This window comes from Armigeres subalbatus, chromosome 3 (assembly GCF_024139115.2).
Source record: "Armigeres subalbatus isolate Guangzhou_Male chromosome 3, GZ_Asu_2, whole genome shotgun sequence".
Taxonomy (NCBI): Eukaryota; Metazoa; Arthropoda; class Insecta; order Diptera; family Culicidae; genus Armigeres; species Armigeres subalbatus.
Window position 1 is genome coordinate 323545510 of NC_085141.1, and position 15023 is coordinate 323560532.

Sequence of the window (15023 nt, forward strand, 5' to 3'; positions counted from 1 at the left end):
AGGATTAAGGAGGAGCATTGGCGTAACTACAGGGGGGCTAGGGGGGGCTATAGCCCCACCTAGAACTAAATTAGCCCCCCTAGAATTTTTGCCACTTTGCATGAATATTGTACTTATCTAGCTCTCTGATCATATATAGGCGTAACTGCCAGGAATGAGTTCTCTTCATTCACATCTCTCTCTCTCTACGAAACATTGAATCTATTTTAACAAATTTTCGAACTTCGAACAATTGTTATATCTTACGATAGGAATGTTAAACACGAAAAATAGTACGCTCCCTTGATTCTCCAGCGCCAGATATCATTACTTTAGGAAATTGAAGTAGGAACAGTGGTTCCATGCTGATTCAATGCTGATTGAATAAATAATAGAAGCAACAAACTAAGAAAACAAACACAATTTCTAAAATTTTGATTGGATCTAGTGGCATACTAAACTGTCTGTGTGGTCTTAATATTGACACAGCATAAAATGTTGAACAAATTGTTTAAGGGACACAGGATACTTAGCTAATCGGCATATTTCTAAAAAAAATCCTGATTTAAAATTGTTTTTCTCATCAAGTATTTAATCTTTAAATATTTCAAAGTTTTTACAGAGTTTTGCGAGTATATTTAATTAAACCTAGCGTGCTCATAGGTCTTAAAGATGCATGGCCTTTCTGAAAGAATTATCAAAGAATCCTTCGTTCCGAAAAAGTGAGAGCCAAATACTACGTATCATATGTCTGTATCGATCCAGATATTTTGAAAGCATTTTTTGCTATTTCCAGAAAATCAATTAAGAGATTCCAGAAAGGCAGAATCTTGAGTTTTCAAGAAGAGGTAACAAAAATTTGAATGAGAAAGGAACTGGAATTCTTTCGGATGCCTGAGACTCCACAGGCGTCTTACTACCCAACAAACAATTTAAGTTGAATAAGCTAGTTTTTTCGTTAACAAGCCAAATTGTGGCGAAATAAGCTCTTTATCAGCCTCCAATGCTTGTTGGGTAAGCTCATATGTCTTTCTAATCGCATAAAGATTTATGGAATCTGACGACAGAAAATTCGTCACTCACACTCAACCTCCTGTGAAATGATGGTTCTCAGACGAACCGACAATGCGCCTTTCCAATCACGAGCATAATCAGAATTTTGAAAGAAAATTCTTTTGTCTAACGTCAGATGATTTGCCATCCATGGAGAAAAAACTTCTGCGACGCCAAGCGATTATGATTTGCACTTTGAAGTATGTTCGTCTCGGGTCTACCTCCTCTAGTGTATCTGAGAAAAAGCAATAATTTTCCTTTCCTATTACAAACAGAAATAAAATCTGAATTTTGAAAGAAAATATCACTTGACTGCTACTGACGCCAACGTTTCTGCAGCGTTGCTCTCCGACGAGCGTTTGTGATTCTGATACTGACGAAAACTTCCTTCAGTACCGCGGGAATGCAACCGACGCCATTGTTTGCTATCAACCCTTTCTTTTCATAAAATGCTGGTCCTGAAAAGAGTCGATTTTCAATCCACAATGCGTCTTTCGAATCACTCACAGCAATCAAACGTTAATCCGAACCTTGCGTTAAAAATTCACTGCTGCTGCTGTCCGACGGCCGCTCGATGATTTTCCGCTAAGACGCTAAGAATAAAAGTTCGGCACCACTACAGTGACTATAATAACAGTGTCGTCAAGTGTCAGAATTGGAACAGAATCATCTGTCAGTTCCATACAAATGCGCGTTCCAAATGAGCAGGAGACCTGTCAAACGTGGCACATGACGTTACTCTTCTTATAGGACTCTAGGCACCACCAGCGCTTTGTGGAATGAAAAAATCTGTTTTTTTTAGGCGTCGATTGCGGTCTCGGAATATCAGTGCACTGATATCCTGAGACCGCAATCGACGCCTGAAAAGAACAGATTTTCTTTCCAAAAGCGCTTTTCTAATCACTGATAGACGCGAATAGTCGATAGTCGAACTATTGCGCAGATATATCTCTTGAGTACTGCTATTTTCGGCGACGGTCAGCAGTTCAGCACATTCTAATCCATTGTTTTTAATAGTTGGGGAAAATCTTATAGAGTTCGTCGATCGATTGATACCAAGATCTCGTGAAGGTCTCAATTTTGAATATGCAGAATTACCTCCCTATCTTCGCAAAGGACGTAATCCTATGTCTAGGGTGACCATATGGTATCCTAAAGGAGGACATGTCCTCCTTTTTCATTAAAAATCAGAAGTCCTCCTTTTGCACTAAAATGTCCTCCTTTTTTAATATTTTCATTAAAAAAAACAGTTGAATAACAAACTTTTTCTGTAGAAATTCTAGTTTAATGAGCAATACTGCAACGGAGATTCATTCGCAAATTGATCGTGTTGCACACATTTGCGATTTTTGTTTCTAATATGAAATATTTTCTTTTAAGTTTTCGAATAAAATCAATATTAACATCGAAAATTAAATACTTGAGTTACAGTAACACAGATGTCGAAGATAGCAGAAGAATCGGAATTAGGAAAAATGGATTAGGATTTTTTTTCAAAATTTTCAGCGAGGAAACATCTATCGAATTGCCTTTGAGAAACATCGCACGGTACGTATCTTGAATACGTGAGGAAAACAGAAGCCTCTATGCCATGCCTAGAATGGAACAATAAATCTGAACTAATATGAACAGTTGAGTTTCTTTAGTCTAAATCTGAACAGTGTTGAATTTCTTCAGTCGAGAACAAGAAAAAAACATTTTGATTCTCAATGACATTCAAGAAAAAAAATCTCCACTGGTCTACTAAGCATCTTGTGATCGGTCCTTCCCGCTCGGAAACGTATTCTAGAAATCTCCCGTGATATCTCTGAGACAAAAAAATAAGTCTCCTAGATATTTTTGGTCGATTTCTAGAACCTGTCAGACCTCAAATCCGCCTCAAATGCAACAACCGTTTAAACCGGTGTCTACCTCAAATTTTAGACGAGTAGACCGTTTGAACCGGAAGGGATTTGACATATCGATTCTCTTAGATAACGCAGAGATATCTAATAGACAAGGGTACCACAGTTCTTCTAGATTTTTGCTAGATGTGGTAGAGACATGGGTACCTAGTGATTCTTCTTCTTTTTGTTCTTGTTTGCTTTCGGTTTGTTTACTTTGGAAACTATTTAAGCATTTTGTTATAAATTTTATAATAAATATCTATTTTATTAGTTTTTTCTTACATTTTTGCGAGAGCTGATATTTGATATTAGAATAGCAAATGAAATCATAAAACAAGTTCAAATTGAATTCAAAATTATCCCGAATGAAATATTCATATGATTCCTTTTGGAATTCTCAAGAATATCGTATGGAATCCTGAAAGAATGCAGATTTAACAACGGAATCTCTCCTCCACACATTCCAAGCGAATTTTTCCAGTTATTTTGAGGAAATTCTTCCAGCTATTTCGATAAAATTTCATCTGGACTCCAAAAAAGAATTCCCCCAGGATATGCAATAGAATTCCTTTAGTTATTTTGAGGGAATTCCACCAGGAGTTACGAGATAATTCCACCTAAAGTTCCGAGAGACTTACTCCAGTTATTCTGTTGCAAGTCCTCCAGCTACTTTCGATAGAACTCCACCAGGATTTTTCTTGGAAGGCTTGTTGGATTTCTGACTAATTACCTGAAGGTACTCTCTTGGAATTCATGGAATCTTTTTAGAATTTGTGGAGCTCTTAGTGGAATAATCTCAGAACTCCTGGTGGAATTCTCTCGGATCTCCTGATTAAAATTCTTCCGGAACTTTCGGTGAAAAAATCTAGGAACTCCTGGTGAAATTATTTCGAAACTTCTGGTGAAACTCTATCGGAACTCTTGATAGGATATCTCGACCTGCTGGGACAATTCTTTTCGGGCGGTTCGCGGCCAATGTTGAGCATGGCAGTACTGATCCCTCCGGAACAAAACCTTGAAAGTACTGCCGTTTTGGGATGACGAAGGGCGAGACACTACATTATTCGAAAATTATAAATAGTTTTTATTAATGCGGATACAAAAAAAAATATTAGTAGTTTACCTCAATTAGCGGAAATAAACAAGAATTACCTTTAAACCATGAGTAAAAGTTAACTTTTCAGGAAGCTGAAAAACCTGAAAACACGTTTGCTGCTTTTCCAACCGGTGCTTTTTTGACAGTTGCTTCATTTACTTGTGTGCGCCGAACCGGTGCAGTTTACGCATACTTATAATACAATTTATACGGAATTGTACAGTGGTTCAGAACCAAGATAAGTGTATGAGCCTAAACGAAGGGGGTTCGTATCTTATCGAGGTAGAATCCTCTACGCTTTTAGAAATTCTTCCATGCGGGTTATAGACCCTAATGTTCTGTCATATATCTATTGCCAAATGTTCAGAATTATATGCGATGAGCTTTTCTTGTTAAAATTCTGTGGAATATCGCTGAAAATGCCAGCATAATACTATATTTGTTCACTGTTGATTTTAAAATAGTTCTAGCCAAAATCTTTCCATTACAACAAAGGTGCTCGCAGTTTATAACTGGAAAGTATTTAGGAGCCATCTAGAAAGTACGTCACGCCTGTAGGGTGGAGGGGGTTCCTAGCAGCGTGACGATTCATATAAAATATTAGAGGTTTCATACAGAAAGTGTGACAAAGGAGGAGGTACGTTGAAAATCGTCAATTTTGCGTGACGTACTTTGTGGATCTTCCCTTAATATAAATTACAACGACAGTTGGAAATATTCCATCTGGAGATGTAATCTTCATAGAGTAAAATCACAGAGAACAGACGTTCATCTTCATTCGCGTGCTTGTGTAAAGTTTGAACTGGTCATTTTGAAGTATGTCGTTATGCCCCCGTTGCGCGGTGCTAGTGTGCTGATGAATATGGTTAAAATTTGCCGTGTTTTACTTTTTAGCGCTAGTGTTCATTCCGAATCGCTCCTAGGCTCGCTCCTAGGTGGCAGCACTACATTGTTTATGTAGTGTACGCCAACGCCATCATTTAGTGAAAATGAGTTTTTATGTCGGGCAGCCTGCGTTGGCGGCGCTGAGGTGCGATTTAAATCTTTACACACGTTTTTACCGAAATTTTGTTCGAGGATCCATGTCTGTTCTCTGTGGTAAAATGAAAATGTCGTATCTCCCAGCTAAAACAAAGTTGCATATGCTAGCGAATAAGTGTACGAGCTGGAAGCGATATCGGCACATTCCTCTTGTTTAGCTCACGGAAATTGTACGTAAATGACCTCCACTTTGTACACTTATTCGCATTGATATACGATCTCCTGTTCTTGTTTTTTAAATCAAAAATCCATCGATAATTTGTATGTCCTCTTTTTTTACTAAATGTCCTCCTTTTTCGCTATGATTTGGGTGAATTGTCCTCCTTTGGGAAAATTTCATATGGTCGCCCTACCTATGTCAAAGATTAGACCCCCCTAGAATTTTTCGTTGGTTACGCCAATGGGGAGGAGTGTTAGTAATCAAGTAATCCATGATGTGTCTTAAAAACGGAAGTTTGTTATATTGTTATAAAAAACATTCCACTACCAATGTTCAAAGCTATCAGACGTATTTCATTACAATACGTTTCCGTCGCCTTTCCGCTGAATTGCGTTTGGGGCTTCAGACTGCGCGAATAGAATAGTACAAAACACGTCTTATATTATAACATCAAAAGATATTTTAGTTACCAGATAAAGATTGTCGCTGTCGTCGCTGTCCAGAACATTAGAGTCCTATAAGAAGAGTAACGTCATGTGCCACGTTTGACAGGTCTCCTGCTCGTTTGGAACGCGCATTTGTATGGAACTGACAGACGATTCTGTTCCAATTCTGACACTTGACGACACTGTTATTATAGTCACTGTACGGAACATCTTTTGCTGACGAGGATAGGGGATCTAATTGTCAATGAAGGAAAAATTCATACGATTTGATAGTTAGGTACCACACATGTTTCGTACAGCAGAACAAAGGGAACCGAAGCGACAATCTTTATCTGGTAACTAAAATATCTTTTATAACATCCCACTAAGAGTAAAATCAGCAGTGATTCAAATCGTTCGGGGCTGTCAGTTTGAATATGAATCTGAAACATTGAATTTCCCAGCAGCTGTTCTAGATTCAGTTTTTATACCAGTCAACTGTCAAAAAAATAAAACTGGTATAACGCTCCGTTCTATTTTCTGCAGATTTGAACCACGATTGAATCACGAGATTCAAATATTTTTCAATTGTGTTGGTGTATGGATGCGTCATTTTATCTACGGATCAATCCACTTTGCAATTCCGGCGCCTTTCTTGGCAGTAACATAATGATTTCAATTAATTGAAAATTTGAAAAACATGAATAGAACACTGCTGGGGAAGCCAGCGAGTTTGTTCTATTTTGCTCCAGATGCAAACTAGAATAGTGGTCGAAAATTTAGAATCAAACTGAATCACTCCTGATTTCACCCTAAATGAGCCTTATAATTTTCTCGCTTGTTAATTTTCAAAAACCCACCACCTCGACCATAGCAATCCTATGGGACAAAAAAGTGCTAACGACCCACGATATGAGTAGAACAGAGGTAGACATAGGGGGAATGACGGCTTTGGCAGGTTTTGTTCTATTATTGGCAGGGGGTTTTTTATGATTGACTAGGCTCAAATTTGGCCTGAACAGTCTTTGCATATCAAAGGATATTGTGGCCAAATTTCATAAAATTTGGTCCACAAAAACCCCCTGCCAATAATAGAACAAAACCTGCCAAAGCCGTCTTTCCCCCTGGCCCTAACTTCAAGAAACCAATTATACCGCCAGTTTTGCGCTCGTCTAAAATGTTTACCTAAGAAATAAGATTGACAACCAACAACCACATTCTGCCGTAATCTGAAAAAGTGACGTAACAGCCATTTTACAACATGCATGTTTTCCATTTTTCTGTTAAAGAGGTTAAAGAGCTCGATGAGTAGTACTCGTTAACACCATTTTTGGAAAATGGCGTATACGTCACTTTTTCAGTCATGTTTAGGTAAGTGCTACCTAGCGGCAGCAATGATATTGCACTACCACAGTTATAATTTTGCAAAAGACGGAAAGAAACACACCGTCGCACCGTCGATCGAAAACTTAATTTCCTTAATTTCCATCTGATTTTTCTTTGAATTATTAAAGGTTTTTAGGAACATTCCTCCTTCTGTGGGTCTAGCTCTAGCACCCGTTCGTCAACTCCTACCAGCTCAGAATTACATTTTCCAGAAGAAAAAAATAAATCAATGAATCATCCTGCATCACTCAATTATCACAGTGCCATTTGTGCCAATGTTTAGTTATCCCTGAAATAGTTTGTAACACGTGACGAACGATCATCACCCCATCATAGCCCAGGGACTATTGACAATTCATGATAGCTTATAACCAAGTCAAAAAGTATTTCCTATTATTTTCAATGCTTCATAAGGTTCAACTTTTAAGATTTGTAACACATTTACATAGATGAATGTAAATCCAATACAGGGAGTGATAACAAAATTTACTAGCACCAAGATGGCAATGGCGTGTCTGTATAGTGTCGTAGGTTCTCATTCTACACCGGTACATTATTGGAAAATCTAAGCAAAAATTATCAATTCGGGAAAATGTAACCAACTCCTCAGTGACCCAAAGCAAAAAATCGTAAAGCCAGATTCAACCCAGAGAATAAACTAAACTTTTGGTAACGCAATTAATTAACGATTTGAATGTTAACTTAACAGACATTTGGATGTGCTTAGCACCAACCCGAGCAAAATTATCCAGCATTGGTCTTTCGTGCCTATCACGAGATGGCGTGCAACGATGTTCGAATACTAGCTTGAAAACGCATTGACATCGATTGACACTATCTGTCACTGTAATGCATCGCTGTGTTAGTTATATAACCCAACCTCAAAGTGCCTGGAATTCTTGACATTTTGCCTTCAAGTCGCTACAGTCGAGCAATCCCTGCACTAGCTCTTTGAAAACAGTCCTTAGAATATCTACCAAAGTAAGCGATAAATTACTTAACTTAATCACTTTGATCAAACCTAACAAACCCCATTATTACAGAATGGCCGGTGGCGATGAATCTAAGCTGACGGGATTGTCCCGCTACTTCAATGGCGAAACCCTCCGGGGCCGGGCCAATGTAAGCTGATCTGTTGCGGTGTGATGCCTCCGGGTGGTGCGATTGATTTATTCGTTTCCTTATTTTAGGTCGCCAAGGCCACGTACGCTGGCGTCGGACTGATTATCCTGTACTTCACCCTGAAACCATCGAAGAAGTGAAAGATGTAGCCGAGTTTGTTTAGGACTAGGTCTTACAGTACGAGACATCTTGTCGCTTTATTTTTACGGTCGAGAATGTGAAGGAAATATATTATGCAACAGTGCTGAAAATCTGAATCGATGTTATAGGTGTCTTTTTTATTTAAACTGGTAAAGAACATTTTATTGTGAAGATTTGAAGTAGTTTATTAGCATGAATTAGAGAAGTGATATTCGTGGGTTAAACCAATTAATTATCGCGAAAAAGAAACAGAAGACCACTGTACCGTACATCGACGTTAATTTGAAACTCGGAAAAAGAATGGTTTATAATTGTTTCGTGATTGATATACGATGTGACGATCGGTGCATATCACCAAAAACTTTTTATAGCAGCAAAGTATCAAAGAGATTTATTGTTTCAATTGGTGTAAAACGTATGAAATGTATACCACTGCACATTGGGTAAATCCGATTTCAAAGGTGGATTGATAACATTCTTCGAGAACAATGGAGACCAAAGACTCATTCAAAAGATAATTGTTTCAGTGAGTGCTGATTTATGGACGCGGAACACTTCTTTATGTAGTTATTGAGCTCGTTTTGCCCTAGTGCCCCATAGAACACGAATTTTCTTATTTTTCGTCATTTTATCTTTATGCAACTACTAGAAATGTGTATACATATTTCCTTGGTAAAAGTTGGAAATTTAGGGGATTTTTGGGTCAAATAAGCATCATAGTGCATTTTATTTAAAAAAATTTAGTGTAAAATTAATTAAATTACGAATCGAATGTTTTGATTGCTTAAATCTTTTTCAGAAAACAAAATAATGATCTTGATTGGAATCAAAGATTTGGGTCTTCGTGTTAAATCCGTGTTAAAATTCATATTAGTTGTTTTATAATTTTGGATTTTGGATTTTTAGTAAATCAATACAAATACCTATGATGCGATTATACACTGCTTTACTTACTAAGTTCTCTAAGTTAAAACATCGATTTAATTTGATTAATTTTATCAGAGAGAATTAAGTCTTTCCTCACAAATAGCAAAATTATAATTTGAAAAGCTTCATCATGTGCCGGAAAGTATTGTTCGAAATAGTCTTAATTAGGGATCCTATAATCATTATAGGATCCCTAGTCTTAATAACATAAAACCAAGAGCTGAACATTAAAACATGTTGCAGACTTGTAAATATTCGGCAGCCCTGGATGAAGGTGATGTTTTTTATTTAATTTTTTTTTATTGAGATCGATCTCACATTCCCAAAGAGGGGGAGAGAAGTAAACAACAGAACTCACATCACCCAGTGCGCCACGAATATGAAATTCACCCAGCAAATGACAAAAAATCACCACAGCGGGGGAGTGGGGAGGTGTTTCGCCTTGTGTTACGTCTGACAAGTAAAAGTACCAAATTACATTTTAGAAACAATTTTTAAGCTAAAAAATTTAAATTTGAATATTAAGTTACTCAATTTAAAAAAAAAAGGCAGGAACACCGTCTTCGACCAGAGATCGTACAGACTGAACACTTAACACCTATCAGGTATCAGGTATCAGAACGTCGGCTCCAGGGGCACGTTCACCTTAATTCGGGAGATTTGTGCCATCGCCTTCACAGCCTTTCTCATCACGCACCTGACGGAAAAGGAAGTGAACAAAAAGGAAAGGAATATGGATGAGAGAAAAATGGGAAGTTGAGGAAAGGTACCCTTGAAGAGGGCATACAACGTATACAACACGTACAAAAGCTCATAGCTCCTTACCACAACGGGTTATGAACAACAGAATGCTTTGAAGGTTCAGGTTTCTGTAGTCAATTTCACTTAGTAAGTGTTTACCAAATATTTGGAAACGCAGTTGCGCATAAACTGGGCAGTTACATATCAGATGATAAGAAGTTTCATAATCGGATTCACAACCATCACAGACAAAGGTTTCAACACGTTGAATATTTGCCATGTGATAGTTGAGTCGGCAGTGACCTGTCAAGGCCTTGACTAAGACACTGCAATTCTGTTTAGACAGATTAGCTAAATAGTTAGCTACTACCGGAGATGGCTCTCGGATATACAATTTTGTTTGTCGACATGAATCCAAACTACTCCAATACCGTTTGTGCTGAGTGGAAGCCCAAGAGCTAATCAAACGCTTCACCCAACACTTAGATATTGGAATAGCTGTCTCAGGACCAAAAAAGTCTTGTGATGCTCCAGTGCGCGCTAACTCATCAGCCAATTCGTTTCCAGCTATGGACGAATGGCCAGGTACCCATATAAGGTGCAATGTATTAACTGAATTCAGTTCCTCTATTTGAGTTCGACATGCGATTACTAACTTCGACCTTGAGTTGGCCGAAGCGAGGGCTTTGATAGCTGCTTGACTATCTGAGCAGAAGTATATTACTTTGCCCATTATGTGTTTCTGAAGTGCAGATTGCACTCCACACAAAATGGCAAATATTTCCGCTTGAAAGACAGTGCAGTGTCTACCCAGTGAGTGTGACTGTTCAAATCTTAGCTCACGCGAGTAGACACCTGCACCCGCTCTACCTTCGAAGAGGGAGCCGTCAGTATAACAAACAATGCTGTCCGACATACTTCTCTCCGAATAGCCAGATATCCACTCATCCCATGCAGGGGAATTGTGTTGAAAATGTCCTATAAGGAAAACTACTAGCGAGTGTGAGATCACTTGGAGCAAGGACTGTTCTGTCCCAATCAACCATGAGTTGTACCAACGAAGTTTGTGTAGAACTGCGGTTTACAGGAATCTCTTCCAAGAAACCGAGAACCCATAATCGGTAAGTACAAGAAAGTGCTTCTTGTTTGAGATGTATGTGTAGTGGGACAACGTCGAGAAGAACCTCGAGAGCAGCCGTAGGAGTCGAAGAGAACGCACCAGTCATTGCCATTAGGCACATCCTTTGAAGATGGCCTAATTTAGACTGAATTGTCCTCACTTCACCCTTTTGCCACCACACAAGACATCCATAAGCCAAAATTGGTCGTACAACTGTTGTGTAAATCCATTTGATATATTTAGGTTTAAGGCCCCAAGTTTTACCAAAAGTTCGTCGGCATTGGCCGAAAGCCATACAAGCCTTTTTGACTCTGAACTCAATGCTAGGAGTCCAGGAGAGCTTGGAATCAAGAATTAGTCCCACATACTTTACCTGATCCGTTACATTGATTTCAGAGTCAAAAGATGTAATGGGCGAATACCGTTACGGTTACGTTTTTCCGTGAAAAGAACAATAGATGTTTTATTCGGATTAACCGAAAGGCCATATTGGCGACACCAACTTTCGACTGCCTGAAGAGCGTTTTGCATCAGGTCGAATAAAGTAGTAATACACAAACCGACTATCAATATTAAATAGTCGTCAGCAAATCCATAGCTGTAGGAAAACCGCCATTATTGAGTAATCTCAATAGCGTATCTGCAACGAGGTTCCACAAAAGTGGAGATAATACTCCCCTTGGGGCAGCCACAGACACTTAATTTCCTAATCGCTGCTTGACGTAATGTCGAGTAGAGATGTCGGTTTTAAGCATCTGGTGAATCCATTTGGTAATTATATTAGGTAGCCCATGACATCGTGCGGCTTCCAATATTGCATCGAAAGACACGTTGTCAAAAGCACCCTCAATATCTAAGAACGCACCCAAGCATGATTGCTTTTGGGCAAATGCTTTTTCGATGTCGTAGGCAACCTTGTGTAGAAGAGTCACGGTGGACTTTCCAGATTGGTAAGCATGTTGATTAACATGAAGAGGCATGTTTGCCAAACAGTCATCACGAATGTGATGATCGATAATGCGTTCTAAGCATTTCAGAAGAAATGAGGTCAGACTGATGGGTCTAAAACTCTTTGCTTCTTCATACGAAGCACGTCCTCCTTTTGGGATAAACTTTACAGTAACATCCCGCCAGGATATGGGAATATACCCAGTAGCAAAACTGCATACTAAAAGTTTTTTCAAAACATGTTTGATATGCTCAAAACCCTTCTGAAGAAGAACGGGATAGATCCCATCTTCCCCTGGAGATTTGTAAGGAGCAAAACTATTAAGAGCCCATTGAATCGATTCAGTAGTTATGATTCTACGAGCCTGAGCCCAAGACCCATAACTACATGAAAAGACATCAGGAACATCCGAAGATGCAATATCTACACATCCAGGGAAGTGTGTATCAAATAAGTGCTCTAACGTTTCTTCGTCAGAAGAAGTGTAGTCGCCATTTGGCTTGCGAATTTCGCCAACTTGGAAATCCTTGGATCTCGCAAGAATTTTATTCAATCGAGTGGCTTCACTCAAATTGGAAACATTTGCACAAAGGTTTTTCCAGCCGAATCGTTCAGCAGATCGTAGAGCCTTCTTGTAAGCTTTGCGAGCCAACTTGAAAGAATCCGTCCCTGCTGAATGGCGTCTGTTCCAACTCCTTCTACACTGCTTCCTGAGCTTAGCCAAATCGGAATTCCACCACGGGGTTCCTCTTGAGGTTTTCACAGAACGCAAGGGGCAAGCTTCTTCAAAAGCTTCCACGATATGCAACGTTGTAGTATCAACGGCATCATCCAAGTCGGTAGGAGTTTCAATGGATGGTAGATATCCATGAAATTTTGTCGAGAGCAACTCTGTATGGAGATCCCAGTTGGTTGATCGAGGATTTCTAAAACGCAAGGTCTGCGAAGTAACTTTCGACTGATCAAAATAGATGTAGCGATGGTCAGATATGGATTCCTCATCTGACACATGTCAATTCGTCAACTCGTGACTGATTCGATTGGAGCAGAGAGTTATGTCTAATACTTCTACTCTATTAGATACCATAAAGGTTGGGCGATTGCCTATGTTAAGTAAACCAAGTTCGGTACTACTTAAGTATTCCATCAAGCTGGAGCCTCTCAGATTGATATCCGAGCTACCCCAGATGATGTGATGAGCATTAGCATCACTACCGACAATTAGCGGAAGGCCTTTTGACGTGCAATAACTGACCACTTGTTTGAAAGCATCCGTAGGGGATGGTTCATCATGTGGTAAATAAACCGAACAATAGACGTATTTCCTGACGGGGGATCCGCCAGTTGCATCAATTGTGACAGCACATACATCTCTGGTTGTTAGTTCAGAGATAAGTGTAGCAACGATAGCGTTGTTAACAAGTACACATGCACGCGGCATTGATCGAGAGTTTGCCATTTCATTACTGAAAGCAGCAAAAACCGGGTTCACTAGGTTACCTAGGTAAAAGCTACCCTTGTGAAAATAGGGTTCCTGCACCAAAGTCATTTGGGATTTGCCATTTTACATAAGTCTACAAAGATTAATCGTTGCTGTTCTTTTGTGCTGAAGATTGATTTGAGCTATCCTAACTGTAGCCATTGTGAATTACGATAATACACTCCACAACTTCAACATTTATGTAAACAGCAACGATGAAACCATGTCGGTATCATATCAAGAACGTCGAATACGAAACACAGAGTACACTGTGAAAAACGCATAAAGTGAATCCATATAGGTGACAATTAGATGAAAAACTAAATAAAACATACTCATAATCCCACCCTTATTTAACCTCTAGTCGAGATTGAATAAGAGTAGCCGATTATTCCGGAGAAGCAAAAGTCAACTACGCCATAGCTCCGGTTAGCGCAATAAGGGCTCAATACTGTGAAGGGTGCCCTGGTGCTTCACAGGCTCCGTTAGCGGTTAGGTTCTTTTTAGACCCCCCTAACCATTCATTCATAGGCACGGTAAGCATAAAGCCGCATCACACCAAGAATTAGGGGTCACCTGTATGGTGGACTTTTACCACTGGAAAAGGCAATCCGTAGCGTTATTCTTAGCCAGACAACCGGCTGCCGACACCACACGGCTATCTAGGCTGTTCGTGGGGAGAAGTTGACATTGACTTTACGTCAACTCTCAATGTGGCCGAACAGCCTACAGACTGAACACTTAACACCTAGCATTAGACAACGGACGCATAACACCCAGTGGACCAGTGGAAAATTTTTCGATCACGAAAAGTTTCCTCCTTACCGGGGCGGGGATCGAACCCACACTCCATAGCACATGCGTCTAGACGATTGACGTCGCTAATCGCACGGCCACGAAGCCCACAACTCTAAGTCACCTCTCACCCTAAATTGTGGAAAGATTGAACGGGTGCTGAAATGAATTGCCTCAAAAATGTGCACTTTACGATCCAATCATATACAGAAATAGGTGGTTGAAAAATAGAGGTAATAAACTATAGAGGACGATTGTCGCTGCAGTTCCTTTTGTTATCGTCGTTGGGTAGCTATCTGTCAAAACGTACTGATTTTTCCTTTGTTGACATTTAGTGCCCTATCCTCGCCAGTAAAAGATGTTTCGCCAGTGACGACAGCGACAAGCGTCCTCTATAGTTTATTACCTCTATTGGTTGAAATTCAAAAAAATCCCAAAACTAATCAGGGCATCCAGGATCCATAATACATGAAAGTTCAAAACAACTCGAAACATTTCGGGCTCAAAGATTCTCCTTGAAATCCTTCTAGAAGCTCCCCTGGGAACTTCTAAATTCCTCCAGAAAGTTATCCACAAATTCCTCTGAAAATCGTTCGAAAATCCTTCTCATGTAATTGTAATTCCTCGTTATCTAGAAACCCCCCACTAATTGTTTTTAGGAAATCCACGAGGAAATTCGTTGAAGATATCTTTTTTTCTCTCCAACACAGAAAGAAATAATG

The 15023-nt window shown here is 39.3% G+C and overlaps 1 protein-coding gene across 1 annotated transcript; it reads left to right on the top strand.

The window, feature by feature from the left end:
• The first annotated feature begins 7867 nt into the window (after positions 1-7867).
• LOC134221055 (ATP synthase membrane subunit K, mitochondrial-like) lies at positions 7868-8405 on the top strand. The gene is made up of 3 exons (XM_062700235.1): positions 7868-8007; positions 8070-8148; positions 8217-8405. Exons 2-3 carry the CDS (start codon positions 8071-8073, stop codon positions 8286-8288), a joined length of 150 nt encoding a protein of 49 aa, XP_062556219.1. The 5' UTR covers positions 7868-8007; position 8070; the 3' UTR covers positions 8289-8405.
• The last annotated feature ends 6618 nt before the right edge of the window (positions 8406-15023 follow it).

Coding starts and splice junctions, on each gene's coding strand:
- LOC134221055 (XM_062700235.1), top strand. CDS start 8,071: ATGGCCGGTGGCGATGAATCTAAGCTGACGGGATTGTCCCGCTACTTC. Junction 8,149..8,216: donor CCCTCCGGGGCCGGGCCAAT/GTAAGCTGATCT, acceptor TCCTTATTTTAG/GTCGCCAAGGCCACGTACGC.